The following is a 12,492-nucleotide window of genomic DNA, read 5'->3' as shown; positions in this document are numbered from 1 at the left end:
TCTGGCACTGTGCTTTGTAGGTGTTTTAATAAGACAGAATTCCAAATAGATCCGTGGTATTATTATTCTGTTCTTGGCCTTGGCAAAAATTCAAGCTGCCAACCCACAATAGTGCAAAGAGCAAAGCGCCTCCAGCAAAATTCTTTCAATCCAATTACAATGAAGAGGTAGGAATGTGACATAATTTCATTACCCTGAAATTCTTCACAGAATGTTATCCTTTGTTGAACTTTGATATAAAATTGATATTTTAAAAACTGGGAATACTGGAGGCTGCAAGAGGAACTCACTAAACACAGACTCCTGGAGGAACTCAGTGGATCAGGCGACAGGTCTGTGGAAAAAAATGGAAGGGCAATGTTTCCAGTCAGGATCCTTCGTCAGATTGACCCATTGAAATCCTCCAGCAGTCTTTCACCCTATAAATCTGTTTTTTGATCCTATTATTTTCTATATTTATCGATCCACAATGTAATCCCTGAGGGTGCTTTCCACACACACTGCAATTAATAGTTTCCTTAATGGACTTGAAGAAGTTTCCAGAACAACCTCTCAGCCATTGGCATCTCTCCAAAGTGGCCGGCTTTCATGTTTGAACTTGAAGCATTAACCATGTGACAAACCACCTGAGGCAAATGGTTCCCAATACGACAACCATAATGGATATTTTGCAGTTAGCAAGATGTTTATTACCAAACCAAACTTCAATTTTTAAATATCTGCTTTGTTCCAATGTTGGAATAATTAAACAGAAAACACAGCTCTTGGAAGGCTCCAAGCCGAGGCAATTACAGATTATTTACAACAGCTTTCTTAGCAGGGATCCTCAACCCTTGGAAATGTACCAGAGAAATTCAGCTGCACATGATTTTTTCAGATATTCGAAGTAACGGTTGCAAACTTTAGAGTGATGTGTAGCCAAATTTCTGACAAGAATTCGCAGTGTTCAAAGTCAGGAATTTATACTCCACAAATGTGTTTTCCAGAAGTTAGACCCAAGTTTTCTCAATTCTCAAAAAGGGTCATCACCCTACAAGACTTTCCACAAATGCCACCTGAACTGCTGAATACTTCCAGCATTTCCTATTTTGATTTCTGCTTTCCCTGCATCAATGTACAAATTACAGGGTCGTGCTTTCCTTGCGCCCATTATACTGATGCCAAATAAGGACAATAAATAATCAACATCAGAGTGACCACACAAGGGATAATCTACTATCTTACATTCTTGATGTATGATTGTGCCTAATGTATTGTAAGATTGTCATGGAACTGAATGCATAAAAATAATTTACTGTAACTAGTCAGAATGAAGTACCAATGACATTCAGTCCCTAACAGTGACCCGAGAAAAGTGTGGAGCACATACCATTTGGAAATTAAGAAATTAAGTTGCTTTTTTTAATACATTTTTATTAAAGGCATCTTAAACCTTCCTTGATCTGTCTATTTCAAAATCCGTAATGGCTTCTCTTGGGATTCTGATACAGTTATATGGCAAAGTATAGGGGAATGACTATAGTTGTGGTTCACCCACATTCCATCAGACCTTACCCCTTTGCAACCAGCCATCATACACATGCAGAGGTTCAGGGATGCAATGGACCAAATCACATTTGGCCAGGGTGGCCATGGCATGGTGTTTATGCCTTCATATTTGAATCTGGCAAACATATCCAGCGCATCTGAAAGGGGAGCAGCCATTGAATACTTCTCAGGGACACACAAAGAGAAGTCACAAATAAACAAAGGCTTGAAGGAAGTTGTACAAAACAGTCAGGGACATAGCTAGGGACAGTTAAAGAAGGACAATGTGTCGTATGTGGAAAGGTCTCAATCCGAAACGTCACCAATTCCTTCTATCCAGAGATGCTGCCTGTCCCGCTGAGTGTAAATTATTTTATGTCTATCTTCATGCCATGGGTGGAGATCTATTAAATGAAAGAGCAGTGATGGAGCCAAAACCAATTGGAATATGGAGACAGAATAGGACAGGAAATGCCAGAGGCAAACTGCAAGATGAGCCAGTTCCCTCCACAGATGTTGCCTTACCTGCTGAGTTCTCCAACCAGTTTTTTTTTTGCATGAGATTGTTCATACAAGAATGGTAAAGTCCAACTATTAACCAAACTCTAGACACTCGGTGCTCGGACAGGCATAAAATCAACGGAAAGACAATAACTGCAGTAGGCTTGACGTCACTGGCAATATATATTCTCATCAGCTAAATATATACTTTTTCTGATTTCTATAGATTTTAAAACATGCTAGTTCCAAGAACAGGTTTTTCAGGTTCACTGAAGTTGAGATGCGTAATTGCAATAAAATACTCGATGCATCTTCCTTAGTTAATCTATGTTATCCCTTAAATGGTACTTTTCACAAACAATTATTTGTGCTGGAATATTTTCCAACATTCTAAGAACATAAACAAGTATGTGTGCACCTTGTCCATTTTTGATTGGGAGCCTGGTCTACCCATTCAACTAATTATTGCCACTTCATGAAACTCTGACACGGATTTTGCCATCATTGCCCCATCAATTTGTATGCAATTGAGCATTTCTTCACTTTCACAGTTCAATACAGATATTGAGATCAATAATTTAGCAATCTTGCATCCCTTTGTGTTTTCTGTATCCTGATTGAGGGAAAAGGGAAATTACATTTGGACACTTACAAAACACACTAAAAAATATATAGATTTTGTATCCACTGCAAGATTAGTAAGCCATTTACCATTCAACTTCATCACCATAAAAAGATTTATACATATTGATCCCCTCTTAAATATTTCAATTCATACATTGTAAAATAACATTACTTTGGTAAAAATGGTTTGATTTTTCCAGTATCTATTTTGATATTATTTTAAATATATTCTAGTCTTTATTTTAAACTCAAAAATCTTTTAATGTTTGGAAACACTTGCACTCTTGCATTCCTGGGGATTAGTTTGGCCATTTTTCCATGACCGCCTGTCAACTCAGTTAATAACATCGCTGTTGCAAGGTTCACATTAAAACAATGCCAAGGGCATCTGATGTTAGCAAAGGGCGTCAATGCTATGGAGACTGCTGCATTTTTTGTGCAGAACTTTCTTCAAGTATAGCATCTACAGCCTTCAACTGACCAGGGAATGCAAGAACCAGACCATTATTCCTATCCAGTGATACACATATGTTTGAGAAGTGCACACAAGTATTTTTAATGAGCTGTTACTGTCTATGTAATCCAGCAAGCTCTGCAGAGCAACCACAGAATAATGGCCAAGGTGCCGTTATGAATAATGTCATCATCTTCTAGAGTGTCATTAAAAACCATCTTCAGTCACAAGGTGCATTTACAGATTATTTTAAATTGTTTACAAATCCCAAAGTAATATTTCCATAAGCAAGCACAATACAGGCACGAACACCAGGTTATGGATACCCCTACTTATGAATAATGTCTGTCGTTCATCACTAGGTACCACCTGTATTGTGCTTGCTTCAATACCAGTCCAATGTACGTATGTATGTTTGTACACATGAAGAGCGAAAGTAGTTTCCTTTCTCTCTCTCTCTCTTTCTCACACACATTCTTTGTTTATCTGACTTGTTTTTGATGCTCTTTATTACAATACTGTTGGGGGGTACTGTTACTATAAAGTGATTTTTAGTATTTTCCAGCTTGCAGACAAAATCGAATAATGGCAATCTGTAAGAACAGAACTCATTTGTTACCCAGGGATTGCCAAAACAAACACTGACCAGGACAAGTTATAAATGTTTTTCATTTAATGTGAACTTTGGTAAAGTCAAAAACAAGCTCCCAAACAAATTGCTTCCAATGGTCACAGAAGAAAACAGAACATGTATTGTAGCATTAATGTCTTTAGGGAAACTTTACGGTTAGAAGTATATTTTCAAGATGGATCAAATTCTGGAAAACATCAAAGGTAACCACAATCAATACTCAGGGAAAGCTTTAAGAAACAGGCTTAGTGCAAAGGGGTCAGTTGAAAACAATGATAACGCAGGCACAGATATGAGGGTCAAATGCCCTCCAGTGTAGAATTTTGTCTGCTAACATATTCCTCTGTCACCTGGTACATAGCTGGCAATTTGTCACAGCTTTACAGTAACACTGTCACTTTAAACAAGCACCATAATTCCACGTGTCAAAACGTTTCTGTGGAATCTCCAAGAATTACTGTTTTTTGTGTAAAAAAGGCAGCTTTGGTAACTAACATAAAAGTTTAAATTACAATCATTCTCCAAATAATTTACACTTGCCAAATGATGTTATATACATTATGTCACACAAAGATGCACAAATTCCTGTTTACTTATTCATACATTTAACAATTTCCCGAGATGAATCACCTCTAATAGGGAGGCTGGAGTGCGCTAGAACAAATTGCTCCGTTAAACATTGCTATTTTCATTAATGTGTCCACATGAAAAATGCATTGTAAACAAAAGAATTTGCAAACAGTGACAAAAATATTATTCAGCAGTTTGCACTTACAGTTGTCTTCCGAATCCTCACACCAAAACATTGTTGGTGACTGCAGTTTACAAAGCACAAATGCCATCAAGTGCTCTAAAATTAAAACTATTTATTTTGTGTCACACTCTTGCCCTTTCAGTCTTTTAAATGCAATTTGAGCAATCAACCATCTTTCCCCCCTTAGCTGGTGCACACGCACCAAAACAAATCAACTGCCCTTGAAAGAAGAACTCTATAGGGGAGGAACAATCAGGCTTCCCAGTCTCTGATGTCGGCACTGTTGAGGCCCCAAGATGTTTCAAATTCCAGACGTCACGCAGAAGCAACAAACTTCCTGCCTAAAAGTATAGCTACCCACATTACAACTTCCTATTGACAGTACATATAAGGATTTATTCAAGAAATGGCCTAAATACTAGCTTCAAACAGTGCAGGGCAGCTGTCACTGTAGTTTGGGCAACAATCTATGTACTCTCCTACAGAGAAACGCCTGCCTTTCAACACCATAACAACTATTCCACTTACGTGCAGTCCTGAACTGTTTGGAGCTGCTATTCACCCTAACTACGTGCATTTTAAGCACAGAGCAGTTGTTACAATGCAGATATAAATCTTACTTAGAGCAGGACTGCAAATATGTCATACCTAATGAAAATTAAATTCGAAAAATGAAACTTTTTCTTGCTTTAAAAAAACACAAAATCAGCACTTGAAAAAATATTCATGTAGATTGAAGATAGACACAAAATGCTGGAGAAACTCAGCGGGTCAGACAGCATCTCTGGAGAAAACATAGGTGTGGCATTTCGGGTCGGGACCCTTTTTCAGACATTTTAGTGTTGGGGGGAGGGGAGAAACTGGAAGTTAGGAACAAAAAACAGGTCAGCAACAGATGACCTCAGGCAAGGAGGTTCCCTGATAGGCAACTGTTGGCTTGGGACAGGGTGACAAATACATCGTTGTGAGCGAAGAACTGATCGACTGACTTTTAGTTGAGGAAGGGGAGAGGGAAAGGGGGAGGTGAGGGGGAGGTGAGGGGGAGGAATGTGTATGTAGAAGTTGCCTAAAATTAGAGAATTCAACATTCATACCGCTGGATTTTAAACTACCCTAGTGAAATACAAGATGCCGTTCCTCCGATTTGAGTGTGGCCTCGTTCTGGCAATGGAGGAGGCCAAGGACAGAAAGGTCAATGTGGGAATGAGAAGCGAGTTAAAGTGGTGAGCAATCTTCAAATCTTTAATAACTTTCAGCTTTTAGGCCCTCAGTCGCCCATCCTTACCATGTGCGTGCAGTCCTTCTGCTCCTCTATCCCCCACCAGAAAGGCCCTCCGTTTATTCCTTGAACAGAGACCCAACCAATTTCCCTCCACTAACACTCTCCTCCACGTGATAGAACTTGTCCTCACCCTCAACTACGTCTCTTTTGACTCCTCTCACTTTCTCCAAGGTAAAGGGGGGGGGGGGCAAGGGCACTCGCACAGGCCCCAGCTATGCCTGTCTTTTTGTTGGTTACTTTGAACGGTCCTTAATCCAGGCATGTACAAGTCCTACCCTGCAACTCTTTCTCCACTACATAGATGACTGCATCAGTGTTGTCTCCTGTATCTGTGCAGAACTCATGGACTGCCACCCCGCCTTCAAATTCCCCTGGACTACCTGGACTTAGGGCAGAGTGAGGAATAGCAGGTGCAACATCTTCATTTCACTCGGGTGCACTTACCCAAAAACCGCTGACCCCTCGATGTAGTTCTCCTGTGAGCAGAGCAGCCTAGCTTCAACTACATAAGCCACTGCGTGTATGAGAGGGGGTGACCAGGGAAGGCAGAAAATGAAGAGAGACTTCAAGCTTGAGTGCAAAATGCAAGGATGTTCAGTTTAGTTTAGAGATACACTGCGGAAATGGGCCCACCGAGTCCACACCGACCAGCGTTCCCCGCACGCTAACACTATCATACACACTCTAGGGACAATTTACACTTATACCAAGCTAATTAACCCACAAACCTGTACATCTTTGGTTTGTGGGAGGAAACCGAAGATGTCGGAAGAAAACCCACGCAGTCACGGGGAGAACGTACAAACTCCGCACAGACAGCACCCGTAGTCGGGATCGAACCCGGGTTTATGGCGTTGCAAGCACTGTAAGACAGCAACTCTACCGCTGCACCACCGTGCCACCCATTCTTCATCCTGATAGAATAAGCTCATTCATATCCAGAGACATCACATATTCCAGTCGCCAATCTCAGAGCAACTTTCTCGGCAAAAAGAATCTGTGTCAATTCATGTGCAATTTTGAAAAATAGAAAAAACATACTGAATATTTGTCGATATTCTACAGGTGTAACCCGAAATGGGAATACCATCCACTATTAGACTTAGAAACATAGAAAATAGGTGCAGGAGGAGGCCATTCAGCCCTTCGAGCCAGCACCGTCATTCAATATGATCATGGCCGATCATCCAAAATCAGTACCATGTTCCTGCTTTCTCCCCATATCCCTTCATTCATTGAGCTATATCTAAATCTCTCTTGAATATCTCAAGTGATTTGATCTCCACTGCCTTCTGTGGCAGAGAATTCCACAGATTCACAACTCTGGATGCTCAGTGCTAAATGGCCTACCCTTTATGCTTAAACTGTGACCCCTAGTCTGGATTCCCCCAACATCGGAAACATTTGTCCTGCATCTAGCCTGTCCAATCCCTTAAGAATTTTATATGTTTCTATAAGCTCTCCTCTCATCATGCAAAATTCCAGTGAATATAAGCAATGTTGAGAATAATTTTTAGTCTGTTGATGCTGGTTGCCACTGATTGACGTATCTCACATTGTATAAGGGAGAAAAAAAAATACATGCTGTTACAAATTTTAAAAAAAATTATGTGATCAGGTTTATTTGGTGCAAAACGACGATATTAATTGGCAATGAATCAAATGGGAATGAAACGAGACAAATTCGAGCACACAAGCTGCTTCCCCGCCATCAGTTCATCACACAATCATGTCTTTCCCGAGTTACTCACAAATTCTCCCGAGTTTCCCCCTTGATTCAACCTTGGAGAATGTCCGCAGCGAGTCCGCAGATATATAATCAGCTGTAGGTACTCGAGGCATATGGTAAGTTGGGACATTTTTTCAGCATGTTGAAAAATGTCCACGAGTAAAAAAAAAAGGCCCCAACTACGGCTGGCATCTCCGAGTTTGAATTAAGGGGAAAACTCGGGAGAATTTGTGAGTAACTCGGGAAAGTGGGACAGGGGCTTAAAGCTGCTGCAATCCAATTTTCTCCCTGGGTAGTGGTCACTTGCAGCTTATGTTCGAAACAAAGTAACAAAACCACAGAATGAGCTTTCTCCTTATTTCAAGTATTCAGGAAATAGTTTTTCAGCCTTTGATGCCATCAGAATATTTATGTGGGCACCATTTCAGCAGCAGAATATAGCTTCCAATGTTTCACAATACACCGAAAACACCAGTGCCTAAACAACTCAATAATTGGAGATAGACACAAAAAGCTGTAGTGACTCAGTGGACAAGCAACATCTCTGGAGAAAAGGAATTGGTGACATTTCGGGTCAACTACCTCCTCTGGCAGCTTGTTCCATACACCCATCATCCTTTGTGTGAAAAAGTCACCCCTCAAATTCCCATTAAATCTATCCCCCTTCACCTTAAACTTAGGTCCTCGATTCACCTACTCTTGACAAGAGACTCTGTGCATCTACCCAATCTATTCCTCACATCATTTTATACACCTCTATAAGATCACACCATATCCCCTCATCCAGTCTCTTCCTTTTCTCCAGAGATGCTGTCTGACCACTGAGTTACTCCAGCTTTTTGTGCCTATCTTCAGCTCAAGATGCCTGTTGTGGACAGAATGAAAAAAAAAATACGTGTATAAAATCATGAGATGCATAGATTGGGTAGATGCTCATAATCTCTTGCCCAGAGTAGGGGAATCGAGGACCAGAGGACATAGGTTCAAGGTGAAGGGGAAAAGATTTAATAGGAATCTGAGGGGTAACATTTTCACATAAAGGCTGGTGGGTGTATGGAACGACCTGCCAGCGGAGATAGTTGAGGCTGGGACTATCCCAATGTTTAAGAAACAGTTAGACAGGTACATCAATAGGACAAGTTTGGGGGAATATGCATGAGGTGGGACATGTTGAACGGCGTGGGAAAGTTGGACCAAATGGTCTGTTTCCACACTGTGTCACTCTAGTGCACGTGCTCTTCCAGTTGGTGGCCAGTCTGCCCTTGGCCTCGCCTATGTAGAGGTGGCCACACTGGGAGCACAGATCAGTGGGCGAGATTGGAGAAAGTGCGTGTAAATCTGTGTCTCACCTGGAGGTTTGGTTTCTGATCAACAAACCGTTCACACTTTCATGTGGGAAAAGTGTTTCTACTAACACTTGTTCTTGTGGGGGATAAAGAGAGAAGAGGCCAAAATAAATGATCCACCCGATTTGCAGAAATCCTCCTCCACAGGAGTCCAGCATTCATCAGTCAACTTGTCATGTTGGCAAGTTGCTGACCCAGGTCTATGCTGCAGCTGATGCATCAGGTAGTATAGATGAAACAAGTATAATGCGGGAATACTTAGTCAGCATGTCTGGGATTTATTTAAATCAGAAACTGCTGTGAAATTTTTTAGAAAGTTTACAAATCGAACAAAATGTCAATTAGCTCGTGCTCTCCAGCTTCAATCCAAAGAGGATATTTCCCCGATTCTTTTATACATCGTAGCCTATCACCATGCAGTCTCACTGGCCTTGTTCCAGTTGACAGTCAAGTTCACTTATGCTCTCTGACTGCACTAATTCACGATAGATTTTACATTTGGTTTATGCTAACAATGTGTGTGGATAATCTACAGCCTGGTTTAACCACTGAGAAACTAACACGGCGACACCAGCAAATGTGGTTGATTCAACCTTTCAAAGAACCTCAGTCATATATTCCTTCCTGATGAAAATTAAAGCTTCAACTCGTTTAACAAATATTTATGCATATCAATCACTGCGGCAAGAAGTTTCAGTTGTGCTTCCAATTGGCAAACTGTGCAACAGAATGCCATTCTTTTATTCTTGTTAAAAGCATTCCCAGAACTAAACGTGATAAAATAATATGTTTTTTGGTGTTACTGCAAAGTCCTCCACTTGTGAATAAACTACATTTAAATCATCGAAAGATAACAAGTTTCATTGGTATATACCAATCAATAAATTGAAGATCTCTAAAAAAAACTTGTGTAGGAAGGAACTGCAAATGCTGGTTTAAACTGAAGGTAGACACAAAATGCTGGAGTAATTCAGCGGGACAGGCAGGATACCCGGAGAGAAGAAATGGGTGATGTTTCAGGTCGAGACCAGTCTTCAAACTTGCTATGGTTGCTTTCAGTGTCTATGAGGCTAAGAAAATGAGCACAATTTGAAAGCCTTGTCACATCAACGGTTCTTGAGACTTCAGCCATTTCCATTTGTGGGTCACAGGCCCCAAAGAGAGAAAAGGATCCAATCCAGGAGCATGGATTTTGGAACGTGATCATTTCCTCTGATATTCACAGATTTGTTGCAGTTTTAACATGCTTTATGCAAATTTCAAAATAATGTTTAGCAGGAAATACAAAATAGGGAATGACTGATATTTTTTAAGTGCCCATAGAATTGCAAGAATACACATTAAAAAGTCAAATTGCATGTTGCATTCCGTGAATTATCCACAAGAATGTACATCATTTTTGTGTCCAAAACAAAGAATCTCACTGTACCGATCTAGGTACCTGTGACAACATGGTATCATTATTATCATCATGATCATCAATAATTGAAACTCCGGTTTTGGTCTCAACACATGGTTAGGAGAGGGGAGGGACAGGACTGGCAGTTCAATATTCCAAATATAGATGCTACAGGGAAGAGCTGTATTTTTGATTAAAGGAGAAAACAGTCGACCAGGATAACATTACTGAGGGTTCATCCAGTGATGTTTTATGGGTGGAGCTGAGAAGGGGACGATTGCTTTGGGATATTACTGTGGGCTTTCAAAGAGGTCTGAACTTGACCTATTAGAAAATAGAGCAATGCCAGTGGCTAATATATCAACGGGGATGGCAGTTGGGATGACCATCGTTCTATTACTATTGAAATAATTATGGACATAAAAGTACAGAACTATCCCACAAGTTAATGTTCTAAATTGGGGAAAGGCGCATTTTGATGACATTTGTTTCAAAAGTTGATTGGAGTATGTTGTTTCAAGGGAAAGGGACATCCGGAAAGTGGGATGCTTTTAAGAATGAGATAGCGAGAGTTCAAGTCTGCATGTTCCTCTTAGAGTGAAGAGCAAAGCCAGCAGGAGAAGGGAACACTGGTTGACATGAGATATTGTCTCTACTCAGAAAAAGAGACATGAATCCCCGTACAGACGAAATGTGTCGGAAGGAACTGCAGATGCTAGTTATCTTCAAGTTTGCGGATGACACAAAGCTGGGTGGCAGTGCGAGCTGCGAGGAGGATGCTATGAGGCTGCAGGGTTACTTGGATAGGTTGGGTGAGTGGGCAGATGCATGGCAGATGCAGTTTAATGTGGATAAATGTGAGGTTATCCACTTTGGTGGCAAGAACAGGAAGGCAGATTATTAACTGAATGGTGTCAGATTAGGAAAAGGGGAGTTGCAACGAGGCCTAGTTGTGCTTGTACATCAGTCATTGAAAGTAAGCTTGCAGGTACAGCAGGCAGTGAAGAAAGCTAATGGCATGTTGGCCTTCATGGCGAGAGGATTTGAGTATAGGAGCAAGGAGATCCTACTGCAGTTGTACAGGGCCCTGGGAAGACCACACCTGGAGCATTGTGTGCAGTTTTGGTCTCCTAATTTGAGGAAGGACATTCTTGCTATTGAGGGAGTGCAGCTTAGTTTCACCAGGTTAATTCCCAGGAAGGCAGGCCTGACATATGATGAAAGAAAGGGTGGACTGGGCTTGTATTCACTGGAATTTAGGATGAGAGGGGATCTTATAGAAACATATAAAATTCATAAAGGATTGGACATGCTGGATGCAGGAAAAATGTTCCTGATGTTGGGAGAGTCCAGGGGTCACAGTTTAAAAGGGGTAGGCCATTTAGGACTGGGATGAGGAAAAACTTCTTCACCCAGAGAGTTGTGAATCTGTGGAATTCTCTGCCACAGAAGGCAGTGGAGCGCAATTCACAGGATGTTTTCAAGAGAGAGTTAGATTTAGCTCTTAGGAATCAAGGGACATTGGAAAAAAGCAGGAACAGGATACTGATTTTAGATGATCAGCCATGATCATATTGAATGGCGGTGCTGGCTTGAAGGGCCGAATAGCTTACTCCTGCACCTATTTTTCTATGTTTTTATGTTTCTATACACCAAAGATAGACCTAAAATGCTGGAGTAACTCAAAGGGATATGCAGTATCTCTCGACAGAAGGAATGGCTGGCATTGTCTGAAGAAGGATCTCAACCCAAAACATCACCCATTCCTTCGCTCCAGCAATTTGTGTGCATCCTGGATCAGGGGCGATGAAGCAGCTGCGATGAAGTGAATCTGTGGAGGATGCAACATCGGTGGCCAATCTGTGGATCCCCTGGAAAGTGAATGTAGAAGATTCCTTCAGAAAGAAATCAGGAGGACTAAAAGAGGACATGGGATAGCTTTAACAGAGAAGAGTAATAAGGATCCAAAGTGATTTTAGTACATTAAGGAAAAACAAAAGAGAGAACAAAAGTGGATATCTATATTTGTGGCCGTAGCGATGGGCAAGATCCTTTAAGAACATATCTCAGGTTTTAACAGCGGAGAAAGGCACGAAGGCTAGGGAACTCAAAGATGTTAATGGGCATGTCTTGGGGCTAGGCCTCATTACAGTAAGGTGCTAGACATCTAAAAACATAAGGCAATTAAATCTCCAGAACCTAATCAAGTATATGCTTGAACACTGTGAGAATCGAGAGAAGAAAT

At 41.0% G+C, this 12,492-nt stretch overlaps 1 protein-coding gene across 12 annotated transcripts in view; it reads right to left on the bottom strand.

The window, feature by feature from the left end:
- dmd (dystrophin) overlaps window positions 1-12,492 on the bottom strand; it is a 1,582,845-nt gene that overhangs the window by 1,390,642 nt on the left and 179,711 nt on the right. Inside the window, exon 1 of one of the 12 annotated variants that reach the window (XM_055644516.1) lies at window positions 4,513-4,756. The exons of the other annotated variants lie outside the window; for them this stretch is intronic. Coding sequence (XP_055500491.1) covers window positions 4,513-4,579 — 67 coding nt within the window. The 5' untranslated portion in view covers window positions 4,580-4,756. Of the gene's footprint in view, window positions 1-4,512; window positions 4,757-12,492 lie in introns of those variants that run through there. 12 annotated transcript variants of the gene reach the window in all.

The sequence above is a fragment of the Leucoraja erinacea genome, chromosome 13 (assembly GCF_028641065.1).
Source record: "Leucoraja erinacea ecotype New England chromosome 13, Leri_hhj_1, whole genome shotgun sequence".
Lineage (NCBI taxonomy): Eukaryota > Metazoa > Chordata > Chondrichthyes > Rajiformes > Rajidae > Leucoraja > Leucoraja erinaceus.
Note: the sequence above shows the minus strand (reverse complement) of the source record. Positions and strands in the feature narration are given on the sequence as shown.